Source organism: Schistocerca serialis, chromosome 1 (assembly GCF_023864345.2).
Source record: "Schistocerca serialis cubense isolate TAMUIC-IGC-003099 chromosome 1, iqSchSeri2.2, whole genome shotgun sequence".
Taxonomy (NCBI): domain Eukaryota; kingdom Metazoa; phylum Arthropoda; class Insecta; order Orthoptera; family Acrididae; genus Schistocerca; species Schistocerca serialis.
The window spans coordinates 519,304,315-519,321,292 of NC_064638.1; the positions used below are offsets into that span (position 1 = coordinate 519,304,315).

The window sequence follows — 16,978 nt, forward strand, 5'->3', positions numbered from 1 at the left end:
TCGCTACTGTGAAACACATGTCTCCTACCAAGCAAGTACCAATAGCTCAAGGCACTCATTTACAGCCCAAGTTAACTAGACTTTTTATAAATGTTTGGGCCCATATCACAGAATAGACAGTATACAGAAAGAAAAGCACAAGGCGGCTCCTTTAATTTGTGTGAAGTCAAGCTTTGCGCTCAACGCCATATTGAAACGGATGCTTACTTCTACGGCTCAAAATGGGCATTCTTACGAAACGGAAGGAATCTAACCGACTAAATGAAAACTTTTACAAAGGAAATGCCAGTGAAACATGTTGTGATAAATCTTTAGCTAAAAACTTATCACATCAGCTTTTAAATTCAGTATCGCTCACATATTCAAGCTATGTACCACTACTGCTTTCAGCGTCAGATGACGATAAAGCTACTTCACTTTGTAAATATCAGTCTTTCCTTGCAGCAATTTTTGCCTGACTTTTATTACCTGGGACTCTCAGCTGATACATCACTTTCAACTTCCAACAGAAACAGCCGTTATGAGACACACTGCAGGTGTTTCAGTGTTTGTGTCAGTGCTGGAATTTTCTTTCACGTTTCCAACCTGAAAGTAAGACACAGGTGTTGTTTTAAATGAAAACAATACGCTGGATTAAAAATTAATTTATACAAATGTTTTTAATTAGGCCCAGATTTATAATTCATTCTAACATATTACGTAATATTAATCGTATTCGTTTAATGAGGGACCATTGATAAGTGCACAAAGAAACTTTTGTCAAGCTTTGTTCTAAATATGTGTTTCAGCTTTTACGTTATATAACTGTTGACGTGGAACGTCTACTTCTTCATCATTGTCTTCCACCAGTAAGTAAAACATAATTCGCGGTCTCTAATTTGAGAAACTTGCACCTACTTAGACAAAGTGTTCACGACTGAGCTGCAGGCTACTTGCAAGTGGCGCCGTCAGGGAGCGCGCTCGGCGCCAGCCTGCTCAAATAAAATACTGTAACTTCCATTTTCTCCACGCTATAGTGAGACGTGGCTCTCCTTCCAATTTTAAAAACAATTTCGGTATGTTAGCTACATATTGTACGCAGTAACGTATCGTCAAAAACGAATCAAACCTAAAGTGGCCTTCTAATTTTGTACTCCGGCGTACCTGGAAATTACGTATCACAGTAACTAAGGCCAAAATCACATTCATCATCGAGCTGTGACATGAAACCATAATATACGTAAGAAAACAGTTTTGTGGTCCAATTAGATTCCTCGGAATCGAATGAGAGATATTATACAGTTGTGAAAAGAGAACGTTCAAATGCAAAACAAGTCGTTTTAAATTTTTTAAAGAAAAATGAGAACCTCTACCAAAAAACGAACTGCAAGAATTTATATAGCACTACTTTTCTACGTATAGAATTTTACACAGTTGAGCTTTTATATTTTACAGAAAGAAATAGGGAAACTCATTTTCCTCGTCAGCCGGCCGGAGTGGCCGAGCGGATCTAGGCGCTATAGTCTGGAACCGCGCGACCGCTACGGTCGCAGGTTCGAATCCTGTCTCGGGCATGGATGTGTGTGATGTCCTTAAGTTAGTTAGGTTTAAGTAGTTCTAAGTTCTAGGGGACTGACAACCTCAGAAGTTAAGTCGCATAGTGCTCAGACCCATTTTTCCTCGTCAACTACTGTCAGCTTCCTTGTGGGAACCGCTCATTACTTTTCTGTGTGGCCTTTTCTCTTAAACCTTATGTATTTCTAATAATCTAATAGTACATCACGCAGCTGTTTACTTGTAGGCAAGCCTATTAGCTAACATGCGCAGTTAATGAAATACACAAAACATGTCCGATCGCCTGTGGCTTCAGACACTGCTGTTTACTGGGCTCCAATTTAGCAGACATCGCGCATACGCACTAAAGTTTCGCTCATGGATTGCAGGTCGTGTTTCCATTCTGTATACTCTTTATTCTGCACCCATAGTAAACAGCTCTGAAAGTTGCCTACCCTGCCCTATTGGTAACAAGGAACCCTTTTCGTTTATAATTTTCGACTTGGTCGTTTCCGGGTAGGGTTATTGATACGTTTAGGCCTACCCTTCTCCATCATCCCTGAAAGTCTGTAACAGAATCACCCTGAGTATTCAAAATATTTGCGATCAGAAATAGGCAGTAATTCTTACATGTGTGTTAAGCGAAACTATCACATCGCAGCCTCTCTCTCTTTTTGTCATAGAAAAAACAAAAAATATCAAATAATATCTTTGTATTCGGGAATTTTATTAGTTTAACATCTGAGACAGATGGTTAATATTCGTTTGGTAGTATCTTTGCACGGAAATTTAGGTGACGCAGTAAAACGGCAGCTGCTTGCGCTGCTGTTACGTAGTCATGTTCGCGTCGGCGCTGTTCGCGGAGTTCTTCAGGGACCCGTTCTTTCGCGTTGGCATCTCGCCCGTCCAGTCGCCACAGTGGACCACATTCGATACTTTCCCGGCTGCGAAGAGTTGTCAAGATGGCGACTGGGGATTTCCTAGCGCAATAAGCTATCCAAGGTACTCTAACGAATAGTTTTGTCAGATTGTCGCTTCTATTTATGATCAAACATTTGCCTGAAAGATATTTATGATAGCCTGCCCTTGCAGTACAAAGTACGTGCAGAACGCTCTCACCTACGCCATCTACGTAGCTATTCATTATTGAAGAAAAATCAGCGAGAACTCAGAAATTTATGTGAAGAAATTTGCCTGTAGTGTATAGGACACGTGACACCCCATAAATCAAATCTGAAAACTCAGGAGCCGAAAGTAAATATTACATTCAGTGGTGCCCCATGCCATCACCGTATGCGATGATACACAACATACTACAAGTGGGTGGTTCTGCGCCAATTGCTCTATCCTCCCCTTCTTAGCATCTCAGATTCAAACAGTTTGCGTCAAATTTTAAAATGGATATCTCCATATTTTTACCTTTAATTACCATTTGACGGAGGTAAATTTTTTAAGAATATGCAATTTTTTTCTTTGGAGTGGTCTTTAAATGCAAAGTGTAATGGGATGGATTCTAGTGTCCGACTCCACTCGTCGGTTTTGCAGAGATGCTGCTTATCGGCAATCTATGAAGGGTACGGATCATACTCGTCAACAAAGGAATATAGCGTGCAGTAAAATAATACTTACATTTAACGCGATTATTATTTAAGCACGAATTACATGGAAACGAATTGAAGATAACGGAAATAAATAAGAACAGGAATGTAAAAAATTTGAGTCTTATTAGGATTATTATCATAATTTATGCGAGTGGAGGGGCACAGAGAACCATAAATTGTATTACTGTATGGCGCATGGTGAAATGGTTCTATTGCTAAATTACGTTAATTCCATTATTGATTATTCATTCCAACAGGAGAAGCACAGGAAAGTTGGATTTTTGGATGGGGACAAATTAAATTAGAACAAAACAGTGGAAAAATAAAGCGAATTATAACAAATACGAATTAGTAATATAAAATATGGAGAAACAAACACCGTAAATTCTAACAAGGCAGGAACTCGAATAACGGAAATCCATTAAAAATTAACAAATATTGAAATCGGTAGAACTTTACTGTATAATTTCAGAGAACAACTACTAGTGCAGAAATGGTATTATATTTGTTGAATCCTGGAAATTAACTAAGCTAGACAGAAGAATAATGCAGTCGACTGAAATTAATTTTTACGAAAAGTTAAAGATCAAACACAAAACTGTATTATACGAGAAGAAATTAATATAAACTGTATAAATAAATAAACAGTGTGAGGGCGTATGTAATGGGAACAATGTATCAATTCTAGTCATCGATTCCAATGTTCGTAGCCGTTTCGCCGTGAAACAGAGAACAATTACGAGAGGAAAAATCTTATTACATTTGCGACACCTGCTAGAAACCAGCGATCCAGTTAGTGAACCATCGAATAGAAAAAAAGATCTAATGAATGAACTTTCGACTAGTTGGAATCGGTAACTGGATTGACCTATATAAGAGGTCAATTCTAGTTATCGATTCCAATGCTTGTAGCTGTTTCGCGGTAATTCAGAGAGCAATTAAGAGCAGAAAAATGTTATTACATTTGAGATAACAGCCGGAAAAATAAAGATCCAATTAATGACCTTTCGAAAAATTGGAATCGGTAACTGGAATTGACCTCATATACAGATTAATTCTAGTTACCCATTCCAATATTGCTAACTTTTTCGCAAAACTTCAGACAGCAGTTACGAGTGCAGATATTGTATTATATTTTCCACACGTACTGCAAAAACGATCTAAGTAATGAACCATCGAATAGTTGTATTCGGTAACTAGAAGTAATATCCACGTGTATTCGTCGGAAGTTCGTGATGATGGAACCTTTCTCAAAACCATATAATTTCCACAAACACTGCACTTGCAAAATTCTGCAATAACGCCCAATTATTGCAAAAATCTTATAGTTGATTTAGGGTCAGTCATTTTCTCAAGGAGAATTTTCGCTCTAAACACAACTGACTCATCCATAATGAAAAGCAGTTGCGTGAGAAATCAAGAGCTTATAAATCACTACTACTTTCATCAACAAAAGATGCCGAAAACAAATTACAATATGAAAACAAAACAATGTACATCGAATTTTTTATATACGCGCGTAACAAGAAAATACAGAGAAATCATTTAACGTTCATAACTACAATATGCTGCACAAACAAAATAACATCACGCATTACGTTATTGGTCAATACCGACTGGTGGAATCGGACACTAGAATTGACCTGTGTAATGTAATGACTACGATAATGCTTTCAATCGTTCAGTATTAACGTGGTTTACGTTTTGATATACAGCGATGCATATTTTAGCGCAACATTATATAGTGCCCCACTGACAAATTTTGTGGCCTGTAATCCATGTCTGGTAGTAACGCAAAACTTATCTAAATGGATGGTTTGTCATCAGTGAATAGGTGATACTTCCTACGCAATTTAAGACGGTTCATTTAACAATTATTGTAATCTTTCTAATGATTCACTTTTCTAGTGTTTCTAATTTACCTAAATTACCGTTAAACGCTAGACATTTGCTTGTATATAAACATTCTGTCTTCACAACTGTTTTGTAATGCCTTATTTTTGCGTTTTTAGGCAGGTAGTTTTTATTGTAAAGATCTTTAGTTACGCAACACGCCGTTCCCAAGTTATGTGTTTTTTGGTAATTTGGGAGAGCGCTTGCAAGCCACATACACTGAATCGCCAAAGAAACTGATATAGGCGTACGTATTCAAATACAGAGGTATGTAAACATGCAGAATACGGCGTTGCGGTCGGCAACGCCTATATAAGACAAGTCTGGCGCAGTTGTTAGATCGATTACTGCTGCTACGATGACAGGTTATCAAGATTTAGCTGAGTTTGAATGTGATGTTATAGTCGTCCCACAGCGACAGGACACAAGATCTCCGAGGTAGAGATGAAGTGGGGATTTTCCCGTACGACCACTTCACAAATCTACCGTGAGTGTCAGGAATCCGGTAAAACATCAAGTCCCCGACATTGCTGCCGCCGGAAAAAGATCCTGCAAGAACGGGACCACCGACGACCGAAGAGAAGTGTTCAACGCGAAAGAAGTGCATTCCTTCCGAACTGCTGCAGGTTTCAATGCTGAGTTATCAACAAGAGTCAGCGTGCGAACCATTCAACGAAGCGTCATCGATATGGGCATTCGGAGCCTAAGGCCAACTCGTGCATCCTTGATGACTGCATGACACACAGCTTTACGCCTCGCCTGGGGCCCTCAACACCGATATTGGACTGTTGATGACTGAAAACATGCTGTCTGGTCGGAAGAGTTTCGATTCAAATTGTATCGAGTGGATGGAGCGGGTATGGAGAAAAGCTCATGGATCCTTGGACCCGCATGTCAGCAGGGGACTGTTCAAGCTGGTGGATGCTCTCTAATGGTGTGGGGCGTGTGCAGTTGGAGTGATATTAGACCCCTGATACATCTACGTACGACACTGACAGATGACAGGTACGTAAGCATCTTGTCTGATCACCTGCACCCATTCATGTCCATTGTGCATTGCGACGGACTTGGGTAGCTCCAACAGGACAATACGACATCTCACACGTCCAGAATTGCTACGGAATGGCTCCAGGAACACTCTTAGTTTAAACACTTCCGCCGGCCTACAAACTTCCCAGGCATGAACATTATTGAGCATAATGGGATGCCTTGTTAAGTGCTGTTCAGAAGAGATCTCCACCCTCTCGTACTCTTACGGATTTATGGACAGCCCTGCAGGGTTCATGGTGTCAGTTTCCTCCAGCACTACCTCAGACATTAGTTGACTCAATGCCACGTCGTGTTGCGGCACTTCTACGTGCTTGCGGGGACCCTACACAATATTAGGCGGACGTACCATTTTCTTCGGCTCTTCATTGTATAGCGAAGTTGCAAACGTAACGGAGCCAGATTTCGATTATCAGAATAGACACATAATGTGCAACATGAAAGTAATATCTCATGTTTTATTAATATCGAAATACAATAATAATTGCGTCGAACTGTTACATAAGAAACACAGGTCTTTTACAATGTTGGAGATATTTTTATTATTTCTACAAAATATAGCGGCATAATTAACTCCGTGAGACGAGCTCATTTACGTATGTAGTAAGTTTCTGTACTCCATACATACAATGAAGAGCATGGGGCTGGCGGGCAAATCAATCTCCATTTCAAATTATCAATGTTTCAAATGATTTAAAAAAAATTAAAACATGGGACTACGTAGGAGGATGGGTGAAGGTGGATCAGCTTTTAGTGCTCAAAGTAATAAACAGTCGTAGGAGAAGCATGGCTGCAAACATGGTCACTGCTCGTTTCAGTCGAATTATTTAAAGCTCTGCTATTAGGTTCCTCCCCAACTGCATCGTCGAAAATCGTGACATATTGCTGCGACCGAATCGAGCAGCATTCATATTTATATTCTTGCTTCTCCTCTGAATGTGTTGTTACTTTTGACAATAAAAACTGATCCTTTTTCGTTCACCTAGCCCCCTGATGCTATTAAAGAAAATCATTTGAAGCATTGATCATTTGAAATGGAGATTGCTTGGTAGGCTACACACAAAATCCATATCAGTTACCTTTAGTCGTTATAGTTGTCACCGCTGTAAGCAAAATCGATATCTGGCTCTGTGGCAGTAGCACCTTCGAGATATATCGCTTGCAATCTTTCTTGCAAACTACAGTGTTTTTAGAAATTTCGGTGCTGTTTTATTGTTTGATAGCTTTTTATATTTATTATTTTTTATTTTATCAGAAATTCTTAAGCTGATTCTATTGGCTATTTCTTCTAAAAGAACCATGTGTATTAGAGCCGGCGTCACATTTTCAGAAGCCATGGCAAAGTCGTCTGCAAACGCGTGACACTTTATTCGAAAATGTTCCCCCTCTTCCCTACCTTATTGGTGAAAGCTTATATTCATTCAGTTTTTCATTCCGGATTGACGTATATCCAGCCCCGTTCCACATTCTTGAAAATTTTCCTTCATGACAGGCTTCACAAAATATGATGAGTAAATGCAATTAAATACTGGGTGAACTTTTCAGGGAAGATACAATCGCCCAAGCGGCACCAATTGGAGATCGACGACTCGTTCCGTGGAAGCCAGTCCAGGAGAGCTCAGCCCCGCCACCATCTTCCAAGAAATGTGGGCTCGAACGGGAAGTTTGTCAGAAACCAAGAAAGACGACTCAGAGAAAGGTGAGAACCAAAAAATGTTCAAATGTGTGTGAAATCTTATGGGACGTAACAGCTAAGGTCACCAGTCCCTAAGCTTACACACTACTTAGCCTAAAATATCCTAAGGACAAACACACACATCCATGCCTGAGGGAGGACTCGTACCTCCGCCGGGACCAGCCGCACTGTCCATGACTGCAGCGTCTGAGACCGCTCGGCTAATCCCGCGCGGCAGGTGAGAACCCTTTCTCATCTTGCTAGTTATTAGTTGCTTCAACTGAATAGTGACTGTTATCTAGAATAATAAGAGCTAATCAACAGGATACTTAATAGTCAAAATAAAGTGCTACTCGTGCAGCACCACGTCAATAGTGTCTCGAGAGCGATTCGAGGTCATGAACGCTGATCTCATACAGGCGGCGCGGCTCGCGAAGCTTAAGTGCCGCTGCTGCGTACGACGTGTTGCGTGGGACACGGGAACGGCTGCTACCAGGAATAAATAGGAGGGCTACATTGTGGTTAGCCGCTCTACTTTATTCGCAGTCAGTACATTTTCACAGAGCACCGTACTAATTGATCTCTACGCTGTCTTAGTTATAGATTTTTTTTCATCGTAGCCTGATGTCGCCGGCTGAAAGCGCAATAGAGAGAGAGCGCGCGCGTTTGTGTGTGTGTGCGCTCGCGCGTGTTTGTGGACGTGCAAGTACCGTTATCTGAAGTTTAGTGCCAGTTATTGAAGCCAGAATCATCTTAAATAACACACGGTAAAACAGATTTGCAATTCCAAATCTGGGGTCCAGAAATTAAAAGTAAATTTTTTCCAGATATTGGTGTAACGGAGGCTACAATGGAGAGAGATGAAGTGTCGATGACGTCTTCTTTTTAATATAAGATTTATTTACGCACCATCTCTCTAAGAATGGGAGAGAGAGTTCAGCCATTGATTTTTTTTTAAGTAGGTCAGATTAAAACGCCAAACTAATTATACAGCTAAAATATAGATGATGTTTGTGAAAAGGATGATGATGATGTGACGTGCATTCTAAGTCATAATGGGTTAAAGTGCACATAACAAGGTCGGCGGAACTTCCGCTGCGTGCTGCAGTTGGCAACACATTTCCATTGGTCATAGTCAATCGAGTGACAGTATGCAGTAGCCAATGAGAATCGCTGAAACTAATGACTTGTTTCGGCGGAAGATGCGAATTGGTTACTTTAGTTTTCATCGTGGACAGCACGAGATTGGCGATTTATTGATCTGGCTATTATTAGTTGCTGGCTTTCATACCTATTTCTTGTCTTGTATGTTTCTCGGAATATGATATTATTTCAAGGGATATTGTTTGTTGTTATATCGTTACAGCTGGGTTGTGATTTGGCAAAGCCAACTAATGTGACTAGCGGAAGACTGGCTGAGTTGATGGCCTGACCTGTAGCGCAGCCCAAGTTATAGATTAAGTTGAAATGTTACAGTTTGCTTGTGAGTTGGCGAAGACAGCAAATGTGATTGGAGGTATGTGGTTGTGGTGACGGATTGATCCGTAGCGTAACACAATGATCGTCCGAAAAAGATTTCCAAGGTTATTTTTACTCAACGACCTTGCTACAGTGGTAACAGATCACCAAAGTTAGGTGCTGCAGGGCTGCCTAGCTCTTAGATGGCTGACCTTCCGGTCTACCGAGTGCTGTTGGCTTGTGGGTTGCACTAAACCCTTGTGAGGCTCATTGAGGAGCTACTTGATGGGGAAGAAGCAGCTCCAGTCACGAAAAGTGACAACGGCGGGGAGAGTGGGGCGCTGACCACATGCCCCTCCATATCCGCATCCATTGATGCCAATGGGCTGAGGATGATATGGTGGTTGATCGGTGTCAGTGGGCGCTCAAGCCCTATTTTGACGGAGTTTAGTTTTTAGTTGTTACTCAGAAACCTAACAGTACAATTAGAAGTTTATAGAATATTCTGTTTTATATGACTACATTCTGCACAGCATATTCCCTCATGCTGCCACATAGTTTCATAGATTCCACACAATGACAACATTCATCGAACACTACATTCTCATTGGTTCTGCCAATTTGTCTAATCATCCGATTTCAATAGCATTCACTTCCCATCATTCGTCGTGCACTTACCATCTGCAGCACGCAAAGCAAAACCCACCGACACCGCAAGTGCGATTTTCATCGTCATAATGAGAACAGTGTGATGTGGGCTCTAGGTAACTATGAGTGAGGATTGAGATGTGGGAGGTATTGGAAAAGATGCTCGTTGGAAAAGGATGAGAGATGTCTTTGTGGGAAGGAACTGGTGGTTGGGATGTAGAGTACCTTTCGTCATGTATCTGGTCCAGAGTGGCTCGCCAATTTGCACTATTCTTCCCTACTCGTTTATGTATTCCCGTGAGACCTCTTGCGATTGCGCACTCGTGTGTCATTTGTTCACTGCAATTAAAGCTACAGCAAGCAATAGCTGAAACTTGAGCTCTTTGTTATTTATGTAGAGACTGGAGGACATAGTGAAGAATATATACCGTGGTTGTTCCTTCTTGGACGGGTTCCCATTTGCACAGTGAAATGTACGGACAGCAAACCACTCTTTATTGCATATCTGACAATATTGTTTCACGTATTCAGAAATTACCGTGAAAATTGAAGACTTCGCTGTTCTCTTTGATGGCCAAGATGAAGGCAATCCATTTACTGTATAAACTAATAAATAACATAAATCTGCAAGCTGTATTCATTTTTGAACACACAAACCATAGCCCAGTGGCTCATTTTTACAATGACATACTCTTCTTCATACTTTCTAAACAGTCACTCACCTGTTTCGCAATAGACAGACTGAATAGCATTACAAAAAGTACCATATTCTACGAGTATTGCCACCTATTGTTCACAATCCGGCAATCATGTCTGCTTAACATGTAAACTTGTACCTTTTAATTGTGGAATGTACCTCAGTTGGCTACTGTACATGCTGCTTATACCGATTAAGGGCAAAAGATATGATTACAGAGTAGCGACTGCTGCAAACGTCATTCTAGCTGAGATGGGTTTGCTCCACAGACAGAATGAGAAGTGTTGGGGGTACAAAGCAACTAGCCACAAGTGCTTTATTTCAGTGTCATAATATCTTCCCAGCTATGATACCTATCTTCAGATGACTATGGTACCTGATGACATTACTGTTTTATCAGCAGCATGTCGTCCTTTCCTCCACTGCATAAGAATGTTTCAGTGTTTAGCAACACTTTATACATTGTTTCGATAGTAAAAACGTGCTATAAGATGAAACAGTTGTATACACCTACATATGTGCAGCAGACGACACTTTGTTTTTTTTTTTTTTTATAAAAAAGCATTTACACACAGAGGTGACGAAAGTCATGTGATAGCGATAAGTCATCTAGTAATAGTAGTAGCTTTATTCATCTGTAGATCTCTTTTTACAAGGGTATATGACATGTCAGAGTATTTATAAGTTCAGACCAATCTAAAATAAGCTAATTCGTATACACACACATTTACAGACTTCCAGTTAGAAACTATCATTAGATTTACTCCTGGTATACAACATTTTTTCTTACAAATAACTTATTAAATAACGTAATGCCACATTGTTCACTCATACCTCACTATCAGTCACTGCACACACTATACACACGTTGTTCCATAACACATCACTCACTACACACACAAACACACACACACAGTGTAAGTAGGCTGTTTAGGTTTTTTTATTGGTAACGCCACCTCTGTATGAAAATCACTGGCTGTGCTGTGTGCAGTCTGTGGCTGCTTTGCATTGTTGTAATACTCGCCATTGTAGTGTTAGGCAGCTGGATGCGAACAGCGCGTTGCGTTGCGCAGTTGGAGGTGAGCCGCCAGCAGTGGTGGATGTGGGGAGAGAGATGGCGGAGTTTTGTAATTTGTCATGAACTGCTATATATATTATGACTTTTGATGATACTAAGGTAAATACATTGTTTGTTCTCTATTAATATCTTTCATTTGCTAACTATCCCTATCAGTAGTTAGTGCCTTCCGTAGTTTGAATCTTTTATTTAGCTGGCAGTAGTGGCGCTCGCTGTACTGCAGTAGTTCGAGTAATGAAGATTTTTGTGAGGTAAGTGATTTCTGAAAGGTATAGTTTAATGTTACTCAGGGCCATTCTTTTGCAGGGATTTTTGAAAGTCAGATTGCGTTGCGCTAAAAATATTGTATGTCAGTTTAAGCACAGTCTTGTATAATTGTTCAAAGGGGACGTTTCATATGTCGACCCTTAGCCGAGGATACCTCACTGGAATCTTCTGATTTTTTCTTGTAGTTTGCGTAATTAGTGTAGCTTTTGTTTATTGCTAGCGCGTAATTATAGAGAGAATTTCCTTTGTAGTTGCAGTTTTTCATTGTTGTACAGTAAAACAGTTGTGGCATGCATGTAGATTTGCACCAAGTATTTCGCAGCTGTGCTTGCAATTAAGTAGACATTGTTTCCATTGCTATGTTATTTTATTTTGCTCTTCAAATTGTGCTTTTCTGTGTTATCGTGTGAAATATTGTGACAATAATGGCGTGTGAAAAACGTAATACTAGGCTCCAAAGTAAACTGAGAAATGACAGTGAAAACGAAAGCAGTGTGTTAGCGCCAACGAGTAATGAATTAACTGATGTTCAAAGTAGTAATTTGGTAATTGTGCATAGGGAAATGGAGCGGGCTGTAAACAATGGTGTAGACAGTGAAACAATTAGTGAACAGGGAAGCATTATCGATCGATCGGTCGGCAACAGCTCGCCTCAGGAATCCGAAATGACAGAACACAATATTGCAAATACTGTAGACTTAGGTTTTGGGTCCTCACCGTTTTCTCAAATGAGTCAAGACACATTTTCTGCTTGTCAAAATGTGAATGTTGCCGGTGAAAATGCACTACCAAAAAGCATAGAGAAACAGATTCCAGACACTAATACATTATTATTGCAATTAATGCAACAAATGGAACAAAATCAGAGACAAATGGGACAAAAACTTCAAAAGTTAGACACAATGGAACAACATCAGAGACAAACACAGCAACAGTTAGACACAATGGAACAAAATCTTCAAAAGTTAGACACAATGGAACAACACCAGAGACAAACACAGCAACAGCTTCAAAAGTTAGACTCATTGGAACAAACTCTTGAACAAACGCGTGAAGATTTAACTACTGAGCTACATAACATCGAATCGAAATGTCAAAAACTTTGTAATGACGTAAAAACACAAATTTGTGAGCATTTCCAACCTATTTTTTCGCGGCATGAAAATGCATTACAGAATCACGAAGCAGCCATAAAAGAACTGCAAATTATTGTTCATGAAAATCATGAGACCTTGCAAGCTAAATTTGACTCAGTTGCATCTACCGATTCGGTTACGCAACTTGCAAAAGCTCAGGAAAACCTAAAGAACACAGTAGATACTCTGAAACTTGGTTCAGAAAAACACACTGAGGAAATAAGTACACTATCGGAGAAAGTAGCCGAACTTTCGGATCAGTTCACTAATTTATCTACGAAGGTAGATGATAATCTGAATGACACAAAACCGGTAGTCTTTAATGACACAGAAGAGTGCGAACAAATTAGGAAACTGAAACAAAATCTGAATCAAATTAATACGCAACACCAAAGAGAAATCCGGGAAGTACAAGATCAGCTGACACAGGTAATACAAGAATTACATATTTCAGAGGACACTCGCGCTCCAGTACAGGAAGAGGGACATAGAAATACGGAACAGCCACAAAATAATAACACCGCGCATTTCGGAAGTTATGAAAGAAATTGGCAAGGTGCACCGAATTTTGAGATGGAACCGCCGACACGACGTAACAATGACCGATATGCTACTCGCCGACACGATGATTTTGACTATAAGCTGTTCATTACTACACGTAAATTCAAAACATTTAAAAATTCTGGCAACGACATTCATCCACAAGCATGGCTCCATCAATTCTCTCATTGTTTTCCTCTCAACTGGTCGTTAGAACACAGATTAGAATTTATGTGTGGCTACTTAGAGAATGAACCAGCTGTAAGAATGCGATCGGTCATTCACGATTGCCACAGTGAAGGAGAATTTTACCATGCCTTCCTCTCAGCATATTGGTCTCAAGCCACACAAGACCGAGTAAAACATGGCATCATAATAATGAAACATTTCGAACAATCTGAATTCTCCAGTCTTGTGAAATATTTTGAAGACATGTTGCACAAGAATCAGTACCTGTCAAACCCATACAGCCCCTCAGAACTCATCCGCATTTGCTTAATCAAATTACCTGAACATTTACGACATATTATTTTAGCAGGATGTTGCAAAGAAGACATTGAGGCTTTTCAGGGACTGTTACAAGAACTGGAAATTGACACTGACAATCGGGGAACGCGGAAACAGGAGCACAACAATTACAGGTCACATCTGTCACAATTCCGCGATGAAAGAAATAATAACTGGACACGACAAGGCTATTCTCACAACACATATAGTGACCAAAACAGACACCACCCGTATGACAACCGTTGGCAGAGTAGTAATAATTACAGGGAAAGATCACCTCTCCGCGGTAGTGACTATCACAGAGACAATCAGAGAAACAGACAATTTGGGAACCAAAATAATTATTATCAAGGGAGACAGAATAACTTTAGACGCAACGGTCCAGCGCGCAGTTATGATTCAGGGAGAAATTCTCCACCACTTAACCGACAAGAAAGAAACTACAGGAACTACCGACATGACGACAGACGATGTGATCGTAACGACAGACCTGAATTGCATCAGAACTGGCGGGATTTAAACAGGGCAGGGCCCTCTCGTCACGGTGAATTTGTAGAAGTTAGGTCTCCAAATCCCAATAACGACGCGCGCCAACAAAGGAACAGACAATGACCTGCACCACAGGCAGCCGCGTGCGCCGGCTGGCTCGGAGAAAAATAACATAGACGCTAACCTTGAGAAAAATTTTAGCACTCCTCACCGACATATACCAAATGACAATTGCATTCAAGTTCAAACTCTGAGTACTAGGAAGAGTAAAGGTTTACACCACATTTCACATGTAAAACCATTTATTGAGAGATAATCTGCGTTTTAACTTTGACTTTGCCATAAAACTTTTCACTTCACATTTCTAGTATGCTTTGTCAGACTTAAGAAACTGTTAACATGCAACAATGTTTGAAATTAACTATCCAGTCAAGAACATAGGTAACTTAGACAAGTAATTGCGAATGCATTGTTATTGCGAACAGATGACACAGTGTTGTTATTTATACATTCTTCCTTGCTAGTTGCACGATTACGTAATGGCTATAAGGCTCACATACTTAGAACATATACTGGCACTGCTAATGAGATTTTCATGCAACATTTTGGTTTACTTGAAAAGACATTCTTTATTTGAAGTACTTTCTGTGGGATTAAAGATGACTTAGCACTTGGTTTCTTTGACAGCTACACAATTATATCACGACGCTACTAATGTGTGACACAAATTACATTGTTGCTTTTGTGCTGTATCTGCTTTATATCTGCACTGTTTTTCTGAATTCTTCTGGAAAGTAAAACATGTTTTAGTAGTAACTTTTGTGGTATAGTTACAATGAGACAGCCTTTTCCGTAGCACAACAATACGTTACAACACAGTACTTTCTTCATCATGGCAATAAGCGTAATAACTAAGATATCTATACGCAAAGCATTTCACTTTTGTTTATCATGAGGTAAGTACATTGGCTTCTGCAGAATGTAGCTTTTGGAGGACGACAACTATGACACTTCCACAGAGATTATCTTACAACAAGACGCACAGTTTAGCGCTACAGTACATGTATTTGAGTGATTAATTTTATACTTAAAACATTTATTTTTAAAGGTTTTTGAATTACAAAGAAAGTTTTCAGTGATACATTTCATTTCATTGCTGTAATCTGTAACACCTGAGGGTATAATTACATTAATCCTCAGGGGGGTACACGCTCACTTTGTGTACCATGTGTTTGGCAAGCACAAGGAGCCCTAGCTAATATGGTATTTGCTTATACAACTTTATACATTGGTACCATATTTCTCTAACACAGAATTACACAGCTATCTGATCATTTAATTGAGAGATAAACTTTTTTTACTACATCAGTGGCACATGTTTACGCAATTACACAGTTGGGTAACTTCACACTTATGAAATTGTATTTTGTCTGTACTTTGTGAACTGTTCATATTTTTTTCGTAACCATTGTGATACTACGAGTGCTTTAAATGATGTATTTGGTATGGGATCATGATTTTTAAAGTGCGTTTGCGGCAGATGACACTTTTGACATGAGCAGAGAATTTTTTTAGGTTTTGAAATTATTGGAGGAAGCTACGACGATTTTGAGTGTTGACTGAGGTGTTATGATGTTATTATTACGATGACTATGTGTATTATGCTGTTGCGGTATGGTTATGATCAATAAGCTGATGCTATATGAGTTATTTGAATATGCTACGCATCTGTTATGATGAAATATGGAAGAAGTGTCGACGAATAAGGTAAGGAATAATGAGTAGTGGTTAGGGACGCTGATTTGTGAAAAAGGATGTCGGAAACCAAGCATCGTACTTTAAGAGTTATGAAATGTGTGTAAATATGTGAATGTATGACAATGCCGGCGAAAATTTTTTGGACAATGTTATATTTACAGGATTTTGTTTCTACATTTGTAACGCAAATTCACAACCTATGAAATTTTTATATGAGACTGTCACTGTAGCGGAAACTGCTGTCATAAATATTTCGTTAAGAAAGGTAAGTGACCTTGGCGTAATGCGTTTTTGGCGCCCAGCTGAAAGGTAGGTCTCTGTAAGCACCCAGCTGCGTGACAGACGCCTGGAAAAAAAAGCCATTAGTGTGTGCCAGAGGCGCAGGTGGAGAAGAAAAAAAAAAGGGAGGTCATTATCCTCGCTATTGACATTCCTTTGTAGAAAGCATCGTAAATATGACACCCTCAAACTTGAAAACATGATTACACTGTGGAGCTCTTAATTTATGATATTTACTAAAATGCCTAATGAAACGGAGAAACATTTCACAGCTATTGTCTTGCTAATTGAGCGAAATGCCATATGGCTTGCCTTTATGTATTTATTTACACATTTTGTTTAATATCTAGTTTCTAGCTGCACTGCAGCATT

General features: G+C 39.7%; 1 protein-coding gene across 1 annotated transcript in view; it reads left to right on the top strand.

Annotated features, from left to right (window-relative positions):
• The first annotated feature begins 2,371 nt into the window (after window positions 1-2,371).
• LOC126485847 (katanin p60 ATPase-containing subunit A-like 1) overlaps window positions 2,372-16,978 on the top strand; it is a 162,288-nt gene continuing 147,681 nt past the window's right edge. The window contains exons 1-2 of the mRNA XM_050108909.1: window positions 2,372-2,535; window positions 7,620-7,773. Coding sequence (XP_049964866.1) covers window positions 2,372-2,535; window positions 7,620-7,773 — 318 coding nt within the window. The remainder of the gene's footprint in view (window positions 2,536-7,619; window positions 7,774-16,978) is intronic.